This window comes from Haliotis rufescens, unplaced genomic scaffold (genome assembly GCF_023055435.1).
Source record: "Haliotis rufescens isolate VD_foot unplaced genomic scaffold, xgHalRufe1.0.p SCAF_2, whole genome shotgun sequence".
NCBI classification, from domain to species: domain Eukaryota; kingdom Metazoa; phylum Mollusca; class Gastropoda; order Lepetellida; family Haliotidae; genus Haliotis; species Haliotis rufescens.
The window spans coordinates 11,615,581-11,643,328 of NW_025963890.1; the positions used below are offsets into that span (position 1 = coordinate 11,615,581).

General features: G+C 40.6%; 1 protein-coding gene across 2 annotated transcripts; it reads left to right on the top strand.

The window, feature by feature from the left end:
* Positions 1-27,447, top strand: LOC124111610 (vicilin-like seed storage protein At2g18540). 2 transcript variants are annotated; one of them, XM_046471378.2, is made up of 14 exons: positions 1-94; positions 966-1,121; positions 2,223-2,392; positions 3,382-3,563; positions 4,929-5,026; positions 5,214-5,265; positions 11,651-11,700; positions 13,674-13,766; positions 14,459-14,470; positions 16,314-16,446; positions 17,549-17,716; positions 18,466-18,746; positions 25,749-25,934; positions 26,736-27,447. In XM_046471378.2, exons 2-14 carry the CDS (start codon positions 975-977, stop codon positions 26,775-26,777), a joined length of 1,614 nt encoding a protein of 537 aa, XP_046327334.2. In that variant the 5' UTR covers positions 1-94; positions 966-974; the 3' UTR covers positions 26,778-27,447. The 2 variants fall into 2 exon arrangements, with proteins under 2 accessions (XP_046327334.2, XP_046327335.2); XM_046471379.2 differs by lacking the exon at positions 14,459-14,470.
* The last annotated feature ends 301 nt before the right edge of the window (positions 27,448-27,748 follow it).

Genomic DNA, 27,748 nt, shown 5'->3' on the forward strand with positions numbered 1-27,748 from the left:
CTTTGGTAACTGTTTTGTTGAAACATGGCCGACAATGACAGGTGCCAATTTCGGAAGTAGATACGGATAAGGAATAAACATATTTCGGATAAAAGTATGTGGTTGACTTTCACTTTAATTATATCAGTGGCATTGACCATGTGATTCCTTAGACTTTTTTGACATTTCAGTTGTAATCTGTCGACGATTTCTTTCGAAACGCCGAGAACGGTTGATCTCAAAAGTAGTCCTAATCAAAATGTATGAGAGGCCTACTCAAAATGTATGAGACCAAATATTATAACAAACAAGGCATTGAGCATGGACATACTTCTTTCGATTTCTATTAAGATTTTATTATGATTGTTTGCTTTTGTCATTTTAATGTCTGCAAGAGTGCCGCCGGCCATCCTGCTAACAGGAGTCGTTTCTAGCCTTTGCCATGTTGTCTGATGAGTAGATCTATCCATTTTCGTAACATAAAAAATGTTATTAAAGTTGTCGTAAGTTTTGAGTGATACTTTTTTAACATTGCTTTAAGTTCATAACTATGTGTGTAAAAAAGGATGATTCTTCATATTTACTAGATATTAGTGGGAGATACACTGATGCATTGATAACTGTAAAACCAACAACTAATTAGTAGTGAAATTTGTGGTGAAAATGTAAATATTTTCATCTGTGTATTTGACACTGCCAACTGTAAATCATCAGTGTGCCAGGAAATTGACCATCTTGTCTATGAAAAAGACGATAACAAAAGTTGTATTAAAAATGTCATTTGATACCTTAGCCATTATGAATTTTGGTTGGGACTAATGACAGTTTTTTATGCTGGGTAGTCATGGTACTAATAGCAATGTATCCATGAACTATGAATTCAGCTCACCATCACTATAATAGATAACAGGTCTGTATCTGTTCTTACTGTTGGATAATGTCACTATTTGTGTTGGCATGGTTTTACTTTAACCATTACTTCTTAGGATACTAAAATGGGTGAACTGAGTGTCATTGAAAAGCGCCACGTTTTTGACCATGTGTTCAACCAGTACGACACAATGAGGACAGGGGAGTTTACTCCTGTACAGCTTCAGATTCTACATGGAGATCTTCGAATTGGTGGAATCAGCATGCCACAGGTTGGTCCTTGGTTAAGAATTTTAATGGAAACACATGTTTGAGAAGTTTTATCTTGTATTTTCCAGGCCCTCTTCATCATCTTCATCATGTGTACACTGTAACATATTATTTCACTTTTCATATATTGATATAGACACTGTTACATCATTTGCATGTATAAGCTGATACGTGCAGTCAAATTTGAATAAAACATCATTACCTAACCTATTTTTAAATCACTTAATCACATTTAATCACTTTTTTTGACAACATAAAGTGACCCTAGTGCCTATCTCTTCTTTAGGCTTTATAGGACTCTTTTTGTTTTAGCTTATACTGGACTCACTACTATATGAACCAACAACTTTGTGATGTGTCCTATAGCGGCATCATCCCAAGGCAAGAGAGTTAACTGACTATAAAAGTCCAGTTTCCACCCTTGCCGAACTAGGCTGGTATTATGTAGTTAAATTTTGGCTGGGCTAACAAGTCTATGCATAGTCCAATCAAAATCGCACAACAAAATCGGTATCCGGTTTGTAAAATGTCGTGCTGATTTCGGTCGATTGCAGGATTTACAAAGCATGTGCACCGCCAACTCAACAGATATTTTCCAAATCTTTTCATGATTTTAATCAAAGTGCTCACATGATTTGATGCACCTCGCGAAGTAAGACCCGTTTTATCACAGTATAGATCTTGATTATCGATCAGATTGTCTTGACTGGGCGCCACCATTTTGTTTGAATCAAATGCAAGGGATACGAGAGGTGGAATCTGATTGGTTCATAAGAGAGGTTTAGAAGGGATATAACCACTGGTGGCGCTACGATTGAGCCCAGGAATTTCAGCCTAATTTGGCAAAGGTGGAAACTGGACTTTTAAAGTCAGTTAACTCACTTGCCTCGGGAAGATGTATAGCGGGAGATAGTGATAGAGCTGTTTTCTTGTTTGTTTCTGTTTTTTTATTAAACATGTGATAGAATCAACACTAAAACCTCCCATTAGCGTATTAGAAATATGTTTTTCATAGGAATCTATCATACTGTTAAAATTGATTGCATTGTTAAATGTTTCCTTGATGCATTAGTGATTGTAGTGTTTAATTCATCCTCTGACAGGTGCTGGCCTCACTGGCATACACCTGTGCAACAGACATGTGCAGTGAGACGGAACTGTACGATGCTCTGCAGGAGATGGATCGTCGTTATTTCCTTGTCCAGGACTTGCGCTGGGAGTTTTCCATGTTAGACCGAACACAGACTGACCTCATCACGGAGGAGCAAGCTAGGTGAGAGAGAAACTATATCACTACAGCAGAGAGCATTTAATCACAAAGTTCACGTGACATTCAGTTACCTAGATGTTCAGTTAAACATTTAATTTACTTGTGTACCTGTTAAGCCAATGTTTAGGAAAAGGATGTTTATGTTTTTCATACATACAGGCAAGAAAGCGTATTTGGCACGAAAATTCAAACATTTTCCCAAAATAAACATATTCATTTATGTCCATCCCAATTGGAACTTCATTTCTGTGTCTCCACAGATTTCCCAATCTCAACATATATGTTAACCACACACTTACATTTTCTGTATATTGATACTAATGTTATGCATGTTTAGAAATTAGCTTTAAACTTTTTGTAACAATAATGCTATAATTTGGGTAAGTACGCCATAGACACAAATATTTGATTGCATGTCAAGCAATGAGCACGGATACCCAGTAGTTTTGAATTATATGTTAGAAGGATTGCCATTTCAACACAAAGACAATCTCATTCAAATCAGTTCTGGTTACCACTAAACAAAGACCTGAGGACATCCCATTACGGAATCATGCAACCTCAGAAAGGTTGACACAGTGTTCCAGATGACAGTTACAGGCTGTGTGACTGATTCCATCAAAATCAATATCTACATCTACAATCAATATTCAATGGTATAAACATTGAAACGGAAGAGATTGTGGGTTCAAATCCGTGTTTTTGTCTATCATTACCATTCCTGTGCTTGTGGGTTTCACCAAAATAGTAAAAGTCTAAGACCTGCATCAATTTGCCCCCCCGCACACACACACAACCCACACACACACACACACACACCCACACACACACACACACACACACACACACACACACCCACCCCTCTGATCAAGCTGACATGTTGTGATATAACTGAAATACTGTACAAAGCTGCGTTGAACCCAACTCACTGCCTCGTTCATAAGTCACTGTCCCTATGGTTGAGCGTACACCTAAACATTTTGTGTTTGCAGGTGGCTGGTCCAGACAGTTCATGGCCGCTACTTCTCCAAGCGGGCATGGGAGGAGTTCCTGTTGAGGCGAGCTGTGCCTGGCAGTGGAGTGTCATTCGCTGAAATTGAGGTCCTTCTGTGTGATATTCCTAGTCGGCTCAAGCTTGAGAAGGAAAATAAAGATGATGATAGAGAGAAGGAAGGTAGGATGTGTTTATATGAAGATGATAGTTCTGAGTTGTGTAGTTGAAGGATACTTGGAACTTGTTCAGTTAGTCTAGATATCACTAGATATGATGATAAGTCCATCAGCGGATCATGTAGAGATCCTAAAACTGTATAGAGACTATAGAACATACCTGTTTTGCCCATAAGAGATCTACTTTATGTTCACATTTAAAAAGATAGTGAATATGAAGTAAATAGCAACCAGTGTTCCCAGTTACCGGGAGCCCAGGTCATTGTCCCATTATTATCCCCCGCCACGAAGTGGAAGGGGAATATAGGAATGGGTGCTGTCCGGCCGGCCGTCACATTTCGTTTCCAGAGCAGATCTTGAAAACCGTACCATATTTCTTCACCAAACTTGGCACATAGATCGATCTAGTGGTGAACTGGTGCCTTTTGATAGTTTGGGATTTTAAAAAAAGTTATTTTTCGAGTTTCCATAGCAACAACTTTGATTTATACTGAAAATGGCAGTAGTCCTCATTTCCGGAGCAGATCTTGAAAACCGTACCATATTTCTTCACCAAACTTGGCACATAGATCGATCTAGTGGTGAACTGGTGCCTTTTGATAGTTTGGGATTTAAAAAAAAGTTATTTTTCGAGTTTCCATGGCAACAACTTTGATTTAGACTGAAAATGGCAGTAGTCCTCGTTTCCGGAGCAGATCTTGAAAACCGTACCATATTTCTTCGTCATACTTGGCACATACCGGTAGATAGGTCTAGTGGTGAACTGGTGCCTTTTGATAGTTTGAGATTTTTAAAAACAATATTTTTTTAGTTTCCATGGCAACGACTTTGATTTAGACTGAAAATGGTGGTAGTCCTTGTTTCCGAAGCAGATCTTGAAAACCGTACCATTTTGCTTCACCATATTTTGCACATTGATAGGTCTAGTGGTGAACAGGTGCCTTTGGATAGTTTTGGATTTTTTTTAAAAGTTATTTTTCAAGTTTCCATGGCAATGACTTTGATTTAGACTGAAAATGGAGGAAGTCCTCGTTTCCGGAGCAGATCTTGAAAAACGTACTATATTTCTTTACAAAAAGGCCTAGTGAACATAGTTCTCAGGAGCTAATGCATTGCACACCCGACATGTCATATTGGCGGGGGATGTGAGTATTTCATGCTTGTTATTATTATTATGACAATTATTTTATCAGGTAATGGTCACAAACAGTAAATAATCACATTAATCTGAACTGTCACTATTCAAAGATCACTATTATAGACTTAAACATAATTGAGTGACTGTTTTATTGTTAAGACATGATCAATGGAGACAAAATACTTCTGTAAAATATGAACATCAAGCTCCAATCTTATTTTGTGTGTTCAGAGAGGCTTCGTCGGCAGCGTGAGTTGGAGGAGGAGGCGGAGAAACAGAGACAGCGGCTGAAAAAGGAGAAAGAAGAAAACAGAAAGAAGAAGGAGCAGGTAGGTGTTCATGCGTTCTAAAGTAGATTCTGTACATCTTGCTTTTTGTAAAATTAACGGATATCAATACAATGTTCAGGATTAATGCTTGTGGTTCCCCTTACAATGCAAGCAAGTTATTTATTATGAAAATTAAATATACCAGATTTTCTGTTACGGTGATTCCAACTTTTTGTATTGTTATTAGAATAAGAAGAAGGATGACGATGAAAGAAGAAAGCGGGAGCTAGAAGATGATGGTAAGCTAGAAGGAATTAATATGAGCAGAATTCCATGAAAATATATTGATATGAGCATCTTTCAAAAATAAGATCTTGACTCCTCAGTTGTGAGGTGATGTGTTAACAGAGCAAAAGTTCAAGACTTATGTATTATGAGCACCACTTCCTCACGAATACACACAGAAAAATGTGATACCATATTGAGAATATACCTCTTAAATTTCTAAACCTTTCCTATCTCACACTATGCATTTTTTCCTTCTTCATTCGTTTCTGGTAAGGTAACGTCTTAGAACAAATATTTTACCTGAACAAATCCCAGCATCACCATGGTCACCACCTAAACCATTGGTAATGCACCACTGCAATCCTGTGCAATCCGACCCGACCCTAAGTGACCCTAAGTGACCTGATGACCTGACATACCTACCTGCAACTTGTAACTGTCGGACAACCGCAACATGTCAGACAGTTTAAAACAGATAAACACCTGTTTTGCCAAAAATATAATCATACATTTCTTACAGTAGATCCTCACTCCAACAGCTGTGATTATCGTGGACAGTGCAAGGTGTCAAACAGATGCTTTCAATGCAAACATTTATCTGAGGAAGATTTTCAGACTTATTTTTGCAAATGCAAAGTGCAACACAGATCGACGATCGAAGTCGTTATCTGAGGATGCGGAGCATGGACCATCTGCTACCAAGAAACCTAAACATGTTGTGCAGGCATCTGTCAGCTCATCTGTTTCCATGGCCAAACCTACCAAGACATCTACCATCACATCGCTATCCGTACTGTGCCAAATAAGGAGAAGTCTCCGGTCCATACTTCTACGATAATGGCGAAGCAACACCTTATGTGCCCCAACTCTCAGCAGAGAGCCGATTATCATCCCCCTTTTCCCACCAGGATGATCAACATGATGATACAATCGATCCCACTCTTTCTTCAGCCTCTCCTCAGGAGTCGCAGGGACACTCACCAATGAGTAAGGAAGCTACCTCATGCTCTTCTTCACCCTCTCCTTCACCCTCTCCACAAGGCAGAGTCGTGATTGTACTCGCACTTCACCTTCAGATCAATATTGTAGCGAGGAGCGTTCAGATGTTCAGATGATTTGGATTGATATCGACAGAAGGATTGACATCGACAGGTGGTTAAACATCATTCTGCAAATTCAGATCAGTCGGATCGATATCGACTTTCAGATCGACATAAATCTGTAGAACCTAATTGACATTAGGATCGATATCGAAACCCTTCACCAGTAGATCGATACCATCCTACGAACTCTTACCTTTATGTCTCAAAGTCGATACACCTTACCAGACGATCTTTCTTCAGATCAACTTTGTCACCCCTCGGCTGCAAATCGACATTCAGATTGCCATTGACCTGAACAGCGTTATCAAGACACTTTGTTGGATCGACATCCGGATAAACATCGATCCCCTCTTCATCTGGATCAACACCAACTCATGGACGCTATAGATACACCCCTCAGAGGGATTGACATTCGGATCGACATCGCTATGCTTCTGTTATGGATCCATACTCAGATAGACCTTGACCTGAGGATCGAGATGTTTCAATCAGCAGATAAATATTGTCTAGGTGATTGACACCGATACCTCTCTCTCCTAGGGATCGACCTTTACCGGATTGACATCATCCTGCTTTGTCACAAGATCGACTTTCCTGCAGTAGATTGCCCAGCATCTACTCTCTCACTTCTTGACCTGCATCTTCTCACAGGATAAATCATGCTAGTGATTGACAACAAGGACAGTGTTTACCCACATCTTGGGATCACCGGGATCAACCAGTACTTTCTACCACAGACTTTGAATCTTTACTACAGGCCAAGACTTCAGCCTTAGAACATTGGGATATACATACAGCTGTGCCTCCTATGACTACCACTGATGAATCTACACCACCCTCCCATTGTACATATGCGAATGCGACAAGTCATGCTAACCCCGGATACTACACCGAAGCAACCAGGAGGTACTAGTCATTACCAAGAGTCCCTACTTTCCTCGATTGGGAGTTTTGGTATTGTGGATCCCGTGGACTTGCTGCCTTGGATAGTGGAGAAGTTGGGCTCAGAACGAAGTTGCTCGGAGGAGACTCAATTGACTGGAATCGTCTGTCTAACTTGACTGTACCTACGCTTACCTAAGCTTCTAAACAAGTTATGCTGGACCTAGCCAAGAACCTGGATCAGGCTTTCTCGCAATTCAGGAAGCATAGGGACAATTTGCACCCACCAAGGTTTAGTTTGTCGGAAAGTGGTACACAGGCATGTCTTAGATGGGGACATTCACACATTAAACCCTAAGAGGTTGTCCCATACTTCCATCATTGAGGACTGTGAATTATTGGATCCAGATACCACATTACACCGCACTTTTACACTGTCTGCAATGACAGTCGCCCATGCCAAATCTTCTGAAGAAGCACATATCAGGCAAGCAATAGCTTTGATACATGACAAGTTCCAAGGTGTTATGGACCTCTTATTACCCACGTGGTGAAGATACAGGTGGTAAGATACTAAATCCGTACGTCACACGTGTGTCGTACAAGGTTGACCTTGTTTTATTCGTTCTGATTGGATAACCGTGACCTCTGTCACACTGGGACTACTTTTTTCATTCATAAAAAATCGCGAGACGTCATTCATTTTGCGATTGCAAGGCAGAACTGAAGAAATTCATGAGAACGAGAGATATTTACAAACACTTTATTAAACCAAACAAGATAGTAACACGCATCAAATTCGGTTTGCATTCTATATAAGTTATGCATAGAGGTCCTACAGACATTTAATCGAGCTAGATCTTTAAATCAATTTACAATGTACGACTGCCGATCGAGCGCGTCCCTTTAGCGTGACGCAACCGACCATTTTCGCAACTTTCAATTTGATTTAACGTAAAAGGATAGGCTTGGTGAAATGAAGTCTGTTTAAACTATCTGAACAGATATCTAGACTTACTTGGGATGATCTGGTTGTGCCTTGAAGCGTATTTTGTGGCGCTGTTTCGGGAGGTGTTGTTCATGAATGAACGAACACGACAGCACGACCAGATCACTTAAAGTTCACAGTTCCGATACAAATCATTCGAAAACTCCGTGGAAGTGTGCTTGACTTCTGATTTTGTGGCCCCAAACATCCCAAATGTGAACAGTAACATTCCCTATCTCTAGCGTAAAACGCTGTGAGTGGATCGCGGTTGTCTTTTCTTATTCTGGTGGCGACCTTGCCCTTCGATCGTTCGAAGCTGTCACTGACATGCAAGCAGATTTGAGTTTGTTGATTTTCACGTCTTCAGTATATAGGGTGGTACAGTTAACATGAATGTCTTTGGCGAACAGTCTGATTTCCCTCTTCCAAAATGGTACGGACATGATATAAATTCAGCTGATATATCAAGGAAACCGAACCATTTTGATTGCACAGACGGGACCCCGACAGTGTGATGCGTGTGACTGTTGGTCCAATATTCAAAGCGCGGCGCTAATGTGACATTTCAAATTTTCTTATCGGTGTCCTGCGTACTAACAACATGGTGCTTGAATTACCATAAGTTGAAGACTTTCTTCCAAAAGGATCTTGAGCGTCGGTGCTTGTTTGTTTGCAAACAGAACAGCAGGCGCATGTTGTTAATGCGTATGCATAAACATGTCAACAATGCCCATATTTGGTCATATATCAATATTCATGCGCAACCAGATTTTGGAACCGGTTTCAGTTTGGTCTGTAAACGAACGAAAGTTGTTATGTATTTACACTTAAATATATATTTAACGTGGGTAATAAATAAAATACCACACTCATTTTGTTAGATACCATTTTTACGAAACTCGTGAACTTTCTATGGTATCTGACATCGCTTTCGCTCGGTCAGATACCATAGAAAGTCCACTCGTTTCTCAAAAATGGTATCTAACGAGAATGAGTGTAGCATTCTCTATTTATCTCACTTCTTGGGCTCTGTCACGGCTATACAATGGCAAGATGTTCTTCAATCTTGCCCATGGGAGGACCTTTTCAAGGTTTGCCTCTATCTACTCCCTTGGTCCCCCACTTTCCTATTTGCCAACAGGATACACAAGATCACCCAAGGTTACAAACCTGCAAATATCTGTGGATCTCCTTAAGCTCCAGCGACAACATCTGTAATAGCAGACAATGCATTCAACATGACTTGAGAGAATTTTATGCGAAAAAGTCAAGGTCAAGGTCTTAACACAGCTTTAGTTCGACTGAGACCTTCCTCCCCCAGGCGTACCCATATTCAAGTCTCCAGTAGATGGAAGACTTATTTTTTTTTGCAGGAAATTGGACAATACTGGAAGATCCATTGGTCACACAACTCCTATGTCATGGCTACAGATTCCTGTTATCAACAATGCCCCAACCAAATCCAGGCCTATGCAGAGACAGTACGCTGCCAGCCAACTTCCATCCCTGCAAAACGCCATCGGTACATTAGTCACAAAGCAAGCAATAGATTGTCTAGGTCCCATCCCAAGTAACCCAGGGTAATATTCCCCAATTTTTCTGGTCCCGAGAAAAGACAGCAACACTTTACGGATGATTTTCAACATGAAGACTTTCAACTCGCAGTACATAGAATAGCCACCACTTGATTCTATCCCTCCTGGCCACTACGATCCAGTTGTTCCAACTAGCTTGAGCCAGGTATCAAAATTGGCATAGCAGATGCGTTATCCCATCTGGATCAACCATCTACAACAGTGTGGCAACTTCATCCGAAAATCTTTCGGTGGATTTGCCAACTTTATCCGAAGTAGACCTCTTTGCAACTCAGTTCAACACACAGTTGCCAAGATTCGTATTGACCATATCGACCATCTACATGTATGGTATCGCAACGCTTTAGCCATCTCGTGGGAGGACATCAACGCTTATGCTTATCCCTCTACAAGCCTTATACCTCAAGTTCTGCAGAAGGCAGCCATCACAAAACACCTACTGCATTTGGTCGTGCCCTTTGGGCCAGCGAGGAGTTGGTTCACTGTCCTGGTAAATGTTGCAGATCGCAGTTACCATTGCCTTTCTCTAAGACCAGATCTTCTACTTCAACCTCACTCAAGGGTTATTCTAAGAGGACAGACATTGTCAAGCCAGAGACATCACGAGCCCGACCACTGCATCACCTCAACAAGTTGCGGAGTATCTCCAGCACTTACGTTCTACAAGGTAACTCAAGGGATCGACTTTGGCTACTTATCTAGCAGCAGTTAACTCAGTTATTGCTACTACTAAGTGTGCGAAGATTTCCCCGGTAGCTGCAAGCTCTTATTCAGTCTTACAAACTTGCTGATCAATCATCCTAAGTTTGATCACCTGCTTGGGACCTTATCATCTTATGTCCTCTATCTTCGGAGAACTTTGAACCTTTGGAAGTTAACATTTTGAAAATTTTCACACTCAAAATGGTATTTCTACTTGCACTAGCAACAGCAATTCGCATTAATAGGGAGATTTATACTCTTGATGTCAACAGAGTCTATTTTGAGAGGCAGCATCATGGGAAAGTGAGGCGACACTGTCAACTCACATGTTGCTGTCACAACACGGCGGTCATGCCTTTTGATTCGGATCAAGTAACCATATCAAACCAATTAATCTGGCTTGAATGTGTATCTATATTTGTATGAATGTGTATGAATGCGCGTAGCGCTGGTCAAAACTCTCGTTTTCCGTATTTTAAGCAACATGACCAATCAATGCCACTGAAACACTGTACTTGTGTAATGAATTGTGATTGGCTCTTCACTCATAGCGTCTATTACTACCATTATCGATCGATATTTTCATGTAAGTAGCATTCACATTGAATGTGACAGTTAAGGCTTGTAAATAATAACAAACGGCGAAAACATAATGGATATATATTTTTACACTATGAACGGTAAACAACTTGTATCAATGCAATGTGCGAGACAAGGCCAAGATCGTAGGATTGGCAGAACGCGCTCCCCCACCTCGGCCTCGGTTAAACGGCTCATCGTCTATAACGCCCACCAATTATTTGGACCCCATAGGTAGCGTTGTAGCGAGGGACCACTGTATATAAATATACAACTTGTCCCGGTCATTGCGACTGATAAGCTCCATGGCTTTGAAGTGTCCAAATACTGGGCAATATACAAAATTACTCTTGATATTTTTTTGAGATAGAGGAAACAATAAACAAGAGTAATTTGACGAGATGCTTATTGACAATAGGTTACTGGTGGCCTTGGCTGCTGTCTTGGCTGGTTTGTATGAGCTGGTCTAACGGCTCACACAGCTGTTTGTAGCAAAGTAAATGAAATCAATTTCAATCAAATAAATATTTTTGCTAAATGTTTTCAGAGAGGAAGAAAAGGGAAGAAGAGGAAAGAAGAAAGAGAGAAGAAGAAGAGGTATATGTCAGCAAAAAATGCATCCTTTTTATCCCCTGCCAGGCCAGAATGGCCGAAGGGGGTTATGTTGTGGCGCAGTCCGTCCGTCTGTCTGTCTGTCCGTCTCACAGAGGGTACTAAGCTTGTGAAATCAACTCCTCCTACAGTTTCCAGAGAATATGTCGACATGTTGATGATACGCATATCGCAGTCCCATTTCATTTCGACTAATTTTGACAGAGTTACTGCCCCTGTTTTACATAGCTTCATTCGCCTAATTGTGAGAGAGGGTACTAAGCTTGTGAAATCAACTCCTCCTACAGTTTCCAGAGAATATCCCTGACACTCTACACACAAGATGTCGGCATCTTGATGATAGGCATATCGCTGTCCTGTTTCATTTTGACTAATTTTCACAGAGTAACTGCCCCTTTTTTTACGGAGCTTCATTTGCCTAATTGGGAGAGAGGTACTAAGCTTGTGAAATCAACTCCTCCTACAGTTTCCAGAGAATATCCCTGACAATCTACACACAAGATGTCGGCATCTTGATGATAGGCATATCGCAGTCCTGTTTCATTTTGACTAATTTTGACAGAGTAACTGCCCCTTTTTTTACGGAGCTTCATTTGCCTAATTGGGAGAGAGGTACTAAGCTTGTGAAATCAACTCCTCCTCCAGCTTTTAGAGAATATCCCTGACACTCTACACACAAGATGTCGACATGTTGATGATACGCATATCGCAGTCATTTTATTTCGACTAATTTTGACAGAGTTACTGCCCCGAGTTTCATTTGCCTAATTGTGAGAGAGGTATTGTGAAACAGAAATCAGACAGTCCTAAGTTTATGAATGTAGATGGCATAGAACTATCAGTCTTTTATCTTGCAAGCCCTGTCCCAAACCTCATGATCTGTATAGTCTACAAACCTCCATAGACACCAGTTTCTTCTCTTCTTGGTGCTCTGCAACAAGTTCACAACATATCAACAACACAATGCTTATGTTTTGGAGATTTAAACATTGACATTAGTGACAACACACAGAATTCTGATGCTAAACATTTAGACCAGCATATGTCACAGTACGGTTTTCAACAGCTCATAAAAGGCCCTACAACTGATTATGGAAGTTCAATAGACCATGTCTATACTAGAGGAACTCTTCAGGTTGAAGCAGGAACTCTGGAATGTTTCTTCTCAGATCACAAGCCCTTGGTTGTCAGAGTAGTGTAGAACAACTCTGCCTCAGGTAACAACCATTATAAAACAATGTCATTTAGTCTCTGTTGTGAAAATGTCACAATATCTAACTATAGTTAGTTTCCTTGTATAAGGCTTTTGTGGGTGAGCGACATTCTTATGGCATTAGCATTCAGACTGGATTACTCCCAACAAAATGTTCTGCACAATTTGTTTCAAATGCAGTGCCATCTACTGTTGTTATTTCATAAAATACAAAGAAAATATAAACTCGTTAAAAAAATTCATGCAGGGGATGTTGTGCTCTCAGAGCACTCTTGTTGACAATATGATACTGAAGGCATATTTATCAAAGAAAATAGTATAAACATTTCATGATGAAAGTGTAACATTAAATATACATTAAATCTTGCTGAAAACATGTTTGGCTATCAACACAACCCTGACAAATCCATATTACCTTTGTGTGAGCCCCTTCTTAATGTGCAGTCCATGTGCAGGGGTTTATTTGGGAGATAAAGGTTATGTGTTTTGATATACACCAACTGAACCAGCTTATATGGTTCTTCAAATATAAATCAATTTGAATATATATAAAATTAGTGTTGTAAACATATTGACACGCCTATTTCCTAGCTACATAAATTGGAAATGTGGCATTTTTTAAATTTTAATCCATGAGTTTGCATTTCAAATCCCATTATTCCACATTTCAAATTTCACTATTCCATCTTTCGAGTACCACTATTCCGTGTTTCAACCAATCAGATGTATTTGACATTGTATGTAGGAGGCCAAGCGCCTGAAGGAGTTGGAAGAGGAAGAGGAGAGGCGCCGCAAGGAAGAAGAGGAGAAGTACAAGGATGTGGAGAAGGTCAAAGAGGTAGGAGAGATAACTTTTTGACCTGAATCCCTGGGGTTAATTCATATGGGAAGCATTTCCTAAACACCAAATAAGAGGCATGAGTGGCATTTAAGGTGCTGCAATTCTCTGTGCAGAGTTGCACCCCTTAGATATGCCAGGAACCTAGGTCATGGGTTGAAGCTGATCGTATTTCTTGTTGTCTCAGCAGCAAACCCATGCTCATGGATTTCACCAATGTGGTTAATATCTGCATCATTTTTGGCTTTCTTCACACATTAAGCTGACACACCATGATATAACTAAAAAAACCTGTTCAAAGCAGCATTAAACCCAACTCACTCACTCACTCAACTGATGACTTGTTTACTATATTGTGAAATGAGTTAATGCAGTTTTGGGCAAATGGGGCCCTGTCATCTAACATGATATATAACACACCGCAATTCTCTGTGCAGCGTTGCATCCCTTAGGCACAGCAAGGAACCATAAGGTTCAAGTTCTAGATTCACCCTAATTATGTTTCTAGGTTTGTCTGTACCATACCTGTATCATGGGTTAAGTGTTAAGGCCAAAGACCTGCATCACTTCTGGCTTTCCTCTTACTGAATCTAATAATATGCCATATGTAACTGAAATACTGATACCATTCAAAGATAGTCTTATGCAGTTTCATTAAGATCATTCTGTTGTGTTTTATGACTGCCAAATAGGATCATATAAAGGTAAGGTTTCCTACATGTAACTTATAGTCAGCCTGTGCCATTATTTTTGTGTGAAATTCATTTTATACATATTTATGACTTGTTAACTATTTGAGTATGGCTAGAATTGACATGCAGTTTAAATTTAATTTCCTATTTATTTAATGCCTGTATGGTTTATTGTTTATTTTAAATAATGTTTCATGTTTATTATTTATTTGAAATAATGGTTTGTGCTTTAGTTTATTATCCCCCGCCACGAAGTGGAAGGGGGATATAGGAATGGGTGCCGTCCGGCCGTCCTTCCGTCCGTCCGTCCAGCCGTCACATTTTGTTTCCGGAGGAGATCTTGAAAACCGTACCATATTTCTTCACCAAACTTGGCACATAGATAGATCTAGTGTTGAACTGGTGGCTTTTGATAGTTTGGGATTTTAAAAAAAATTATTTTTCGAGTTTCCATGGCAACGACTTTGATTTAGACTAAAAATGGCGGTAGTCCTCGTTTCCGGAGCAGATCTTGAAAACCGTACCATATTTCTTCACCAAACTTGGCACATAGATAGATCTAGTGTTGAACTGGTGCCTTTTGATAGTTTGGGATTTTAAAACAAATTATTTTTCGAGTTTCCATGGCAACGACTTTGATTTAGACTAAAAATGGCGGTAGTCCTTGTTTCCAGAGCAGATCTTGAAAACCGTACCATATTTCTTCACCAAACTTGGCACATAGATAGATCTGGTGTTGAACTGGTGCCATTTGATAGTTTGGGATTTTTAAAAAGATATTTTTTGAGTTTCCATGGTAACGACTTTGATTTAGCCTAAAAATGGCGGTAGTCCTCGTTTCCGGAGCAGATCTTGAAAACCGTACCATATTTCTTGACCAAACTTGGCACATAAATAGATCTAGTGGTGAACTGGTGCCTTTTGATAGTTTGGGATTTAAAAAAAAATTATTTTTCGAGTTTCCATGGCAACGACTTTGTTTTAGACTAAAAATGGCGGTAGTCCTCGTTTCCGGAGCAGATCTTGAAAACCGTACCATATTTCTTGACCAAACTTGGCACATAGATCGATCTAGTGTTGAACTGCGGCCTTTTGATAGTTTGGGATTTTAAAACAAATTATTTTTCGAGTTTCCAAGGCAATGACTTTGACTTAGACTTAAAATGGTGGTAGTCCTCGTTTCCGGAGCAGATCTATATTTCTTTACCAAGCTTGGCACATGTCATCTCACAGTATTGAATACATTTCCTTTCTTGTTGGTAAGTTCTGCATTGCTTGAGTGTATGTTCCTCCAAAAGTGTCATGGACACAGTTGTTGCATTCACTGACTAACTGCATACAGAAACACAACTCATTACAAATACAACAGTGTAACTGATCTTAAACCTACTCAACTGTATAAACAAGATATATTCTTGTCAACCATACTCTGTACTTCACTTGCTTGATAACGGTGTTAGAACCTACACCGAAACCATCGCTCCTAATTGTAATAAAGAAGTTGTTCGTCCATATGTCTCATCCTTACTCATTACAAATTCAGTAACATATTCTATCATAAACTGCAGATGGAAAAACAACACCAGTAATAACTTTTTTTTAGTGCAGCAATTAGGCCATTTACAAAAAGGCCCAGTGAACATAGTTCACAGGAGCTAATGCATTGCACACACCCGACATGTCATATTGGCGGGGGATGTGAGTATTTCATGCTTGTTTTCATTTTATATTGCATACATTTTCTCAATTATATGATTTGAAAAATGCTCTTGAGAAGGTTAAACAATGCGTTTTATGCATGAGCGTTAAATGATCATTTTAACACTATGACTGACTTATGTTGTGTGTGTATCAGGAGGAAGAACGCAAGGAGAAGGAGACTGAGGATGAACTGAATCGTCTCAAGAAACGAAGAGAGCAGGAGAATGATGAGAAGAGGAGAAAGCAGTTGGAGGATGAAGAGGCCAAGATGTCCAAACTTTACATAGGTATAACTGCAGTTGGATTTAGCACTTGATACAGAGAAGAGAGTATGGACAGATTAACATCCTCTCTTGCATCCACTCACTCACATCTTCTTTTGCTTGGGTGACTGTTTAGGAAATAACTGTCAGGCTTTGAAGTATTAAAGTTTACAGGAATTAGTTCTGAGCTAGGCCCACCTTACCCATCAACCAAACCAACTCCTTTTATCTCATTAATACCCCAAATACCACTTCTAATCCACCTCACTTGGTTGGCGGTCTATTCCACTCTATCCATCTACACCTAGCACATCTACCTCTCTAGGTTACTTACTATGTTGTCTTCTACCCAGCTAACCCAACAATCCCACCTAATCTGACATCTCAAGCTGTCCAACCCATTCCTACCTCACTATCCAATCTTTCCCATATACTCTTTATTGTCTACCTACTATGTCTGCAGAACGGTTGATGCAACATTAAATCCTCCCTTACTCACTCACTTAGTACCCATGTATCCCACTCCCTCACTCACTCTCTCCCTCACTCCCCTCCCCTCCCTCACTCACTCACTCAGTACCCATGTATCCCACTCACTGACTCACACTCACTCCCCTTCCCTCCCTCCCCTTCCCTCCCTCCCTCACTCACTCACTCAGTACCCATGTATCCCACTCACTGACTCACACTCACTCCCCTTCCCTCCCTCCCCTTCCCTCCCTCCCTCACTCACTCACTCAGTACCCATGTATCCCAGTCACTCACTCACACTCCCTCACTTCCCTCCCCTCCACTCGGGTAGCCTAGTGGTTAAAGCGTTCGCTCGCCACGCCAAAGCCCATTTCTGGTGTGACCCGCCGTGATATTGCTGGAATATTGCTAAAGGCGGCATAAAACCATACTTACTCACTCGCTCCCCTCACTCACTCAGTACCCATGTATCCCACTCACTCAAGTTCACTCTCACTCACTGACTCACCCACACTCCCCCGTTACTCTCACTCTCCCTCCCTCCCTCCCTCCCTCACTGACTCAGTACCCATGTATTCCACTACGCTACTTCACACCACCTGCAGTCTGATATTTTCCATCCTGTTGTCATCCAAATGGCTCCTTTCCTCCACAGAGCACCGGAACAAGAGGGTTCGGTACCAGCTGAAGGTGGCCATCAAGTCACGCGACAAGTTCAAGCTGGAGTACTCTGTGACAGAATTCAAGAAGTACAATTTGGAGGACACAGACATGGATCTCCAGAAGGCCCAGAGACTGATCAAGGAATTTACTGCTAAAGACAGTATGTATGCAGTCTTGCCTCAGCATTAGAGAGCTGTCTATTATTATGGTCTTATATATATGTATATATATGTACCAGGAATGCACACATTTAAGCCCTCCCTTTTTTCAGCCCATGGACTTTAAAAACCCATGTAGTTACAGTGATGAAACTCCCTTACTTTAACATTGTGATAGACAACAGAATAGACAAGGTATAAACATAGAATAAGCTCTTCCAGGAATGAGAGTAATGCCCCTTACATCAATAGGCTTACGACAGACATAGCACTACGATTTCTGTAGCAAATGAAGTGCTGCAACTTTGAAACAGCCATACCTTATCATAACCTTACAACAGGGTATGAAACTCCCAAAATTTTCAGCCAGACCACAGGACTGGCTAGCTGAAATACCTGCCAGCCCTGACCAAAACCTGCCTGCCCACTATAATCATATGTTTCTCAGGATGATTTAATTAAAACTATAAATCGAAATTCATTGAACATGAAGTAATGCAAGAAAAGAAATAGCAAACAATTTTTAGGTCAGATTTGTATTTAATATCCTAGAATACATCATGCTTATCATCGGGAAATATTTAGAATATTTTTACATATGAAATATAACCCGACCGTCGGGCAGGGGGATTTGAAAATCTGGCAGCCCGAGTTGAAATCAACCCGTCTCGGACGGTCGGGCAGGCAGGTATTTCGAACACTGCTTACAACAGTCAAGTTTTCTTGTGTCTGACTTATAACGTCATTTCAGACTTGAAGCGAGCAATGACAAAACGTGAAATAGAGGAGCTGGAGCAGGCCATGAACTTCGTCAAGAAGAACGGCTTTGAGGCTCAGTTGGCGGGTGAGATGCAGGAGGCCAACCAGATGCTGAGCCGACTCAAGCGTCTGGAGCGAATCCGGCACGAGATCCTGGAACTGAAGCAGTCAACTGTGGCCGAGATCCGTAGCTACTCCAAGCCTCCGCTGGTCGTCCACACAGTAATGACTGTCACACTGCTCATTCTCGGCCATAAGGAGAAGGATACGAAGGTTCGTACATATATATTGGTAGATGTTGTAATCTTGATGCTTATTTCCCTTAAATGTATTTCTGATAGACAATTCAATGACATTCAACATGTTCAATTCGTAATTCAAGACTGAAGATTTCAAATGTAATTGAAGTTTGATGCAGACATGTATTGTTACGTGAGACTACCCAAACGTTGAAAAAAATCTAGTTAAAGAAGTCACGTCCATGACAGATTAACTATAGTCTTATGAAAAAATTGTGTGTTCTTTAACTTCTTTTGAGCAGTATATATTGAACCTGAAGATGTGTGAGGACACTAGCCTGCAGATGTTTTATATTTAAATGATCAAATTCAAAGAGATGTACAAGTATCTAGCAGTTTGTGACAATTGACAGAGTTATGTCCCTTTGTAACTCCCCCAATGGTGTGCAACTGGACTTGATTCTCCAACTTGAACCACATAACTATGTTTGAGGTGTCATTGATTGGCTATTTTAGTATTGATCTATTGACCCAAACATATCACAATATATAATCAATACATTGATTAATAATAAAATTATTCTGTGATTGTATAGACACAAATTACCTGTGCATTTAATCCATTTAATGCTAAATATGAACTACCCAGTAGGCTGATCCATGAAATGTTTAAGATTGATTTTTCTGCCTTCTCATTGTTCATCTTAACCATGGTAATATGTATAAATGTAAACGTTTCTGTGGCAGTGAATTTATAACTCAGTATCAATATTCATAAATTTGTATAAATACAACATCAGTATTAACCATTTACGATTACATCAATATCACGATATTCAGTGACATCATTAATAACACTCATGTATATCTGGCTAGCACACTGTTTTTACTCCAATTGTTAGACCATTCGTGCATACATTTTCAGCATAATTCTTTCAATTTTCTGTTCCATCTTCAATTTCTATTGTATGTCTATGTCTTCAATATAGCTGCTTTCATTCTCATCCTCTCTTATTTTGTATCAGTACATGGCTACTTTCACCCTCTTGTCTTCACAGGAGAACCTTGTAGTGAGTTTCCATTTTCAAAATGTTGCTTACTAGATTCTTACATATGAGCTAGGAAGTTGCAAGATTTAAGTGTTTGTTGTACAGAGATGACTTGGCCATGTTGGCAATGTGCTTGCAGCAGAAACATGTTAGTACAGAAATATATGTATATGTATATGTTCCCTGTCAAGAATATTTTGCCAGGTGTTGATGTCAGATTATACTAGTGTTTAAAATTGATTCTATTTTATAAACTAGTGAGGTGAAATTTGGTTTATCGTCGCGTCCAAGATTATTGCACTTATATACCGACGTGAATGCACATGTTTGCGTGGCTGCTTGTACTAGTCCGGACTGATGCCGATTTATAGTGCTAGCTCACTGAGATACCATGCCACAGTTTAACATGAATACCCCACTCAGATACAGTACACTGACTCCGAGCCGACCAGTCCTTGTTTTAGCCCCTTTATGCCGAGCGCCAGACAGGGTAACAACAAGTACCATCTTCAAACGTCTTTTGGTATGACGCGGCCTGGGATCGAACCCCAGGACCTTCCGCTCCCCGGGCGGATGCTCTACAAAAGGCCACGGGGCGGCCATTTTATAAACTAAAATGTGTTAAGGGTTCAATCCACAAGGGACATTGCCATTATGTTATTCTCTGTTGAGGTGGGGGTGAGGAGTTGTGGCAATGTGCCCCAGTAATCTAAGGTGTAACGTCTCCCTGTTCAGAGTTGTGTCCCTTAGCCACGTCAGGATCCACTGTTCATGGGATCAAGTTATGATCCTTGATCTGTCAGCACCAAACATATGCTAAGGCTGTTTTTCTTCAAAGTTGAAAATATTTCTTGTGGTCTTTCTTCCCACATTAAGTCGACATACTGTGATATTACTGAAATACTGATCAAAACGGCACTAACTCACTGTTATATGTGACCAGTGAAAAGTCTTCCTTGGATGTTACTAATTAAGATGCCACTAATAGGGGATTCCCCTTGAAACAACATATATACTGTTCTGAATCTTGATGTGCTCTACATGTTTTGTGAATCAGTGGAGTAATAAATGACACTATGTTTCTTGTGAACAATTTTAAGAAAACACAATTTTCAGTACTGACATGTATGCACCAGGGTCACACATCTTTTTGTTTTATCAGCAGTTAACTTCTTTGCAGCTGTATAACATAAAAATTGCTACTGGGTAATTTCTTTGCAGCTGTTTTGCATAAGATTTGGTGCCAGGTAATTTCTTTGCAGCTGTTTTGCATACGATTTGGTGCCAGGTAAATTCTTTGCAGCTGTATTGCATAAGATTTGCTTCCAGGATCTGATGTTTAGGGATTTGAATCCTTTGCTTTAAGCACTTTACCCACCCTTGTGGTGGTAAGCGTCCATGACCACCCTCGTGGTGGTAAGGGTCCATGACCACCCTCGTGGCGGTAAGCGTCCATGACCACCCTCGTGGCGGTAAGCGTCCATGATTTCTTGTGGTGGTAAGCGTCCATGACCATCCTTGTGGTGGTAAGCGTCCATGACCACCCTTGTGGTAGTTAGCATCCATGACCACCCTTGTGGTGGTAAGCGTCCATGACCATCCTTGTGGCGGTAAACGTCCATGACCACCCTTGTGGCGGTAAATGTCCATGACCACCCTTGTGGTGGTAAGCATCCATGACCACCCTTGTGGCGGTAAGCGTCCATGACCACCCTTGTGGCGGTAAGCGTCCATGACCACCATCTTTTAAGGCTTGACTCTTACATTGAATATGAACCACATTACTCAAATACTGTAAAAGCTATCTGAAACAATCTTGTATAAGATATTAAAATTCTTTCACATGTTTTATCTATGGATAACAACTCCTCCAATTACTGTGAAGCCGACGTTTCGGTATAGATCCTTATACCGTTGTCAAGCAAAGATCTATACCCAAACGTTGGCTTCAATTCGTGCTTGACAACAGTATAAGGATGTATACCGAAACGTCCGCTTCACAGTAATCAAAGAAGTTGTGTTTACTTTTTCATCCGTCAACTTCTATGAAATGCCCCTGATGCCTATCAAACAATTCATGTTTTATCTGTTTTTTATATGATATCATTAATAATATGTGCTAACCATGATAATATAGATGACATGCTCTTTGTTGTCAAGAAACGATGTGAGACCCAGTGTCTTGATAAAGTTGTGATATCATGTGACAAGTCGGAACTGTTCAACAGAATCAAAACCTTTCTTGAACTTAATGTTTATCCTCTATTAGGCGCCCAAAGCCTATTAACCCCTAAGCCTGTCATATGATAGACAAAATACAGTATTACATGTCTTTTCAGCAAGGCCACACTGTGTCAGTCCGACCTATGTTTTAACACCTGTGTACACAATGTAACAGGACTTATCTGGTTACCGGTACACCTGTGTATATTTACTAAGACAAAACTTCCCTGTGTTTAGACCTGTGGATAGACTGAGACAGGACTTCCCTGTGTTTAGACCTGTGGATAGACTGAGACAGGACTTCCCTGTGTTTAGACCTGTGGATAGACTGAGACAGGACTTCCCTGTGTTTAGACCTGTGGATAGACAGACAGGACTTCCCTGTGTTTAGACCTGTGGATAGACTGAGACAGGACTTCCCTGTGTTTAGACCTGTGGATAGACTGAGACAGGACTTACCTATGTTTAGACCTGTGCACATGCCTTGCTAGCTCTTACCTGCTTTCCTTTTGCATACATGCCTTGCTAGAACCTATCTTATCATTTACTCTTATGTACATACCTTGCTGGGACTTACCTTTACCCTTATCTACATACCTTGCTGGGACCTACCTTTACTCTTATGTACATACCTTGCTAGGACTTACCTGTACACTTATGTACACACCTTGCTGGGACTTACCTTTACCCTTATGTACATACCTTGCTGGGACTTACCTTTACCCTTATCTACATACCTTGCTGGGACTTACCTTTACCCTTATCTACATACCTTGCTGGGACCTACCTTTACTCTTATGTACATACCTTGCTAGGACTTACCTGTACACTTATGTACACACCTTGCAAGGACTTACCTTTACCCTTATGTACATACCTTGCTGGGACTTACCTTTACCCTTATGTACACACCTTGCAAGGACTTACCTTTACACTTAGGTACACACCTTGCAAGGACTTACCTGTACACTTATGTACACACCTTGCAAGGACTTACCTTTACCCTTATGTACATACCTTGCTAGGACTTACCTTTACCCTTATGTACACACCTTGCAAGGACTTACCTTTACACTTAGGTACACACCTTGCTAGGACTTACCTTTACACTTATGTACACACCTTGCAAGGACTTACCTGTACACTTATGTACACACCTTGCAAGGACTTACCTGTACACTTATGTACACACCTTGCTAGGACTTACCTTAACCCTTATGTACACACCTTGCTAGGACTTACCTTTACCCTTATGTACATACCTTGCTGGGACTTACCTTTACCCTTATGTACACACCTTGCAAGGACTTACCTTTACACTTAGGTACACACCTTGCTAGGACTTACCTTTACACTTATGTACACACCTTGCAAGGACTTACCTGTACACTTATGTACACACCTTGCAAGGACTTACCTGTACACTTATGTACACACCTTGCTAGGACTTACCTTTACCCTTATGTACATACCTTGCTGGGACTTACCTTTACCCTTATGTACACACCTTGCAAGGACCTACCTTTACCCTTATGTACACACCTTGCTGGGACTTACCTGTACACTTATGTACACACCTTGCTAGGACTTACCTTTACCCTTATGTACACACACCTTGCTGGGACTTACCTTTACCCTTATGTACACACCTTGCTGGAATTACCTTTACCCTTATGTACATACCTTGCTGGGACTTACCTGTACACTTATGTACACACCTTGCAAGGACTTACCTTTACCCTTATGTACATACCTTGCAAGGACTTACCTTTACACTTATCTACATACCTTGCTGGGATTTACCTTTACACTTATGTACACACCTTGCTGGGACTTACCTTTACCCTTATGTACACACCTTGCTGGGACTTACCTTTACACTTATGTACACACACCTTGCTGGGACTTACCTTTACCCTTATGTACACACCTTGCAAGGACTTACCTTTACACTTAGGTACACACCTTGCTAGGATTTACCTTTACACTTATGTACACACCTTGCTGGGACTTACCTTTACCCTTATGTACACACACCTTGCTGGGACTTACCTTTACCCTTATGTACACACCTTGCTGGGACTTACCTTTACACTTATGTACACACCTTGCTAGGACTTACCTTTACACTTATGTACATACCTTGCTGGGACTTACCTTTACCCTTATGTACACACCTTGCTGGGACTTACCTTTACCCTTATGTACACACCTTGCTGGGACTTACCTTTACCCTTATGTACACACCTTGCTAGGACTTACCTTTACCCTTATGTACACACCTTGCTAGGACTTACCTTTACCCTTATGTACACACCTTGCTAGGACTTACCTGTACACTTATGTACACACCTTGCTAGGACTTACCTTTACCCTTATGTACACACCTTGCTGGGACTTACCTTTACCCTTATGTACACACCTTGCTGGGACTTACCTTTACCCTTATGTACACACCTTGCTGGGACTTACCTGTACACTTATGTACACACCTTGCTGGGACTTACCTGTACACTTATGTACACACCTTGCTAGGACTTACCTTTACACTTATGTACACACCTTGCTAGGACTTACCTTTACCCTTATGTACACACCTTGCTAGGACTTACCTTTACCCTTATGTACACACCTTGCAAGGACTTACCTTTACACTTAGGTACACACCTTGCTGGGACTTACCTTTACCCTTATGTACACACCTTGCTGGGACTTACCTTTACCCTTATGTACACACCTTGCTGGGACTTACCTTTACCCTTATGTACACACCTTGCTGGGACTTACCTGTACACTTATGTACACACCTTGCTGGGACTTACCTGTACACTTATGTACACACCTTGCTAGGACTTACCTTTACACTTATGTACACACCTTGCTGGGACTTACCTTTACCCTTATGTACACACCTTGCTGGGACTTACCTTTACCCTTATGTACACACCTTGCTGGGACTTACCTGTACACTTATGTACACACCTTGCTGGGACTTACCTGTACACTTCTGTACACACCTTGCTAGGACTTACCTTTACACTTATGTACACACCTTGCTAGGACTTACCTTTACACTTATGTACACACCTTGCTAGGACTTACCTTTACCCTTATGTACACACCTTGCAAGGACTTACCTTTACACTTAGGTACACACCTTGCTGGGACTTACCTTTACCCTTATGTACACACCTTGCTGGGACTTACCTTTACCCTTATGTACACACCTTGCTGGGACTTACCTGTACACTTATGTACACACCTTGCAAGGACTTACCTGTACACTTATGTACACACCTTGCTAGGACTTACCTTTACACTTATGTACACACCTTGCTAGGACTTACCTTTACCCTTATGTACACACCTTGCTAGGACTTACCTTTACACTTAGGTACACACCTTGCAAGGACTTACCTTTACACTTAGGTACACACCTTGCAAGGACTTACCTTTACACTTAGGTACACACCTTGCAAGGACTTACCTGTACACTTATGTACACACCTTGCTAGGACTTACCTTTGCCCTTATGTACACACCTTGCTGGGACTTACCTTTGCCCTTATGTACATACCTTGCTGGGACTTACCTGTACACTTATGTACACACCTTGCTAGGACTTACCTTTACCCTTATGTACACACACCTTGCTGGGACTTACCTGTACACTTATGTACACACCTTGCTAGGACTTACCTTTACCCTTATGTACACACACCTTGCTGGGACTTACCTTTACCCTTATGTACACATGTATCTAGGACTGGAAGGCAGTCCAGGCTCTGGTTGGGAAGACGGGCAAGGAGAGTCTGAAACGTCAGTGTGTGCAGACCCAGGCTGCAAAGATCCCAATAGCCATCGCCAAGAGAGCCAAGACACTCCTGGATAAGTTTGAACTGGACGAGGTTCGAGATGTGTCAGCGGGGGCAGCGACCTTCTATGTCTGGGTAGGTCACTTCCATTGCCTTGGAAACAGACTGATCATAGATAGATGTCATGTATACAAATACAAAGACCAAGATATTGTGTATATTCTGGGAATAGGTCGCTGGTATCTCATGCTTGTCTTGAAATGGATTAAGGGACTGGTATTTTTTTTCATAGGGGAGGTGGTTGATGGGTGAGGGTGATCATGAAAAAAAGAAAACAATTAAAACACTCTTAAAAAATATGATTTTTTCAAAGTTGGCCTACCAAAGACACTTAGTTTGGACTCTTAAAAAGTCCTGTCAGAGCAGACAAAAGTTCTTTCATCACTGCATATATGTATATACAGTTGAACCTCATTGTCTCGAACTCAAATGTGTCAAATCCTCCATTCTGTCAAACTCTTACTATACTTATCACTATTTTTACCCAGATGTGTCCAACTGGAAGTGACAAATTCTCGGTGGTCCCAAACTCAGTTTATAATTCCAAGAGATCAAAAAAACCTATCCTGATAAGTGGAACTTCATTTTTTTGACAAGTTATAACAAGAACTTATTGCCTAACGGACTAGGACATGAAACACCAAATGCAGGAAATTGTTGATTGGTCATATGGTAATAAGGTCAATTCGGATTTGTCGAAACTCAGATAAGTCCACTATTTCTCTGGCCCACAGAAGTTCGAGACAATGGGGTTCAACTGTACAAGTTTTGGGGACCTCAAAACAGGGCTGTGAAAATGTGTCTGCTTTATGAGTGGTATCAAAGTTCTCATGTACGTTTATATGATCATTTGTTTACTGGTGTTATCTATTTCAGGCCATCACAATGGTAGAAGAAGCTCTGGATGTCCAGAAATAAGGATAAAAAACAACTTGATAAATGAACCATCCACTGTACCGGGAAATTATCTCTGCAGAAAGAAAATGTTGCATTATGAAAAAGAATGTCAATTTTGGTGGATGAGGATTTTACAGGTTTACAATACATGAACAATGTTGCAGGGTTAACCATTATTAAAGTTGAATCCATAAACCAGGAATGATATGTGGCCTTTATGAATGTTTGTATCCCTGTGTTATGGGTTGTCGGACGCTGAAGGAACATTCATTGTTTTCTCGCTTATCACATCAACAACTGTAAAACATCTCACTCACTTATAAAAGACAACTTGGTCTGAAAAATAGGCCATCATATGAGTATTTACAATGTCTGTGTGACGCCACACCCCTCATTATAGCGTAAGTAATCGCAATAAACTTGGCCGTCTGAAAACATGATGTCCGAAAACCTATTATCTGATGGTCATATCAAATGAATCCAGAGAGAACACATGTGTACAACAATTGTTATTGTTGATTGCTTGAATCTGAAACACCTTTGCTTTAGGTTCTTGTCACTCTTGGTTTTAGTCAAACCCCAATGATTTGACAAAAGAATCAATTGGACCAATAGGCCTACAGCTGTGACACCACAGTACTTTGCACACAGAAAAAAACAGAAAGTGTTTCGTATGATTCAGCATAAATCTTTGAAATATCAAAAATCACAACTAGCATTCAAGATTGTCCATGCGAAATTCATCTTCACTGCTATTGTGTTCAATATTGGGTACTTTTTCACTTTCTGGTGAGGTTTTAATGACACATTCCAACACATGTAGCCAGCTTTGATGATAATCACAGAGCCATGAAGCCACCATGAATCAGCATTTCTTAAGCATTTGGTAGTAGTCCTCTATACAGAGTAAGTCATATATCTCATATGTCCTGGAGAAATGTAGGAGTGTGTAAGAATGCTTTTGAAATTAGTCTCCGTAGTTTCAAAATCTT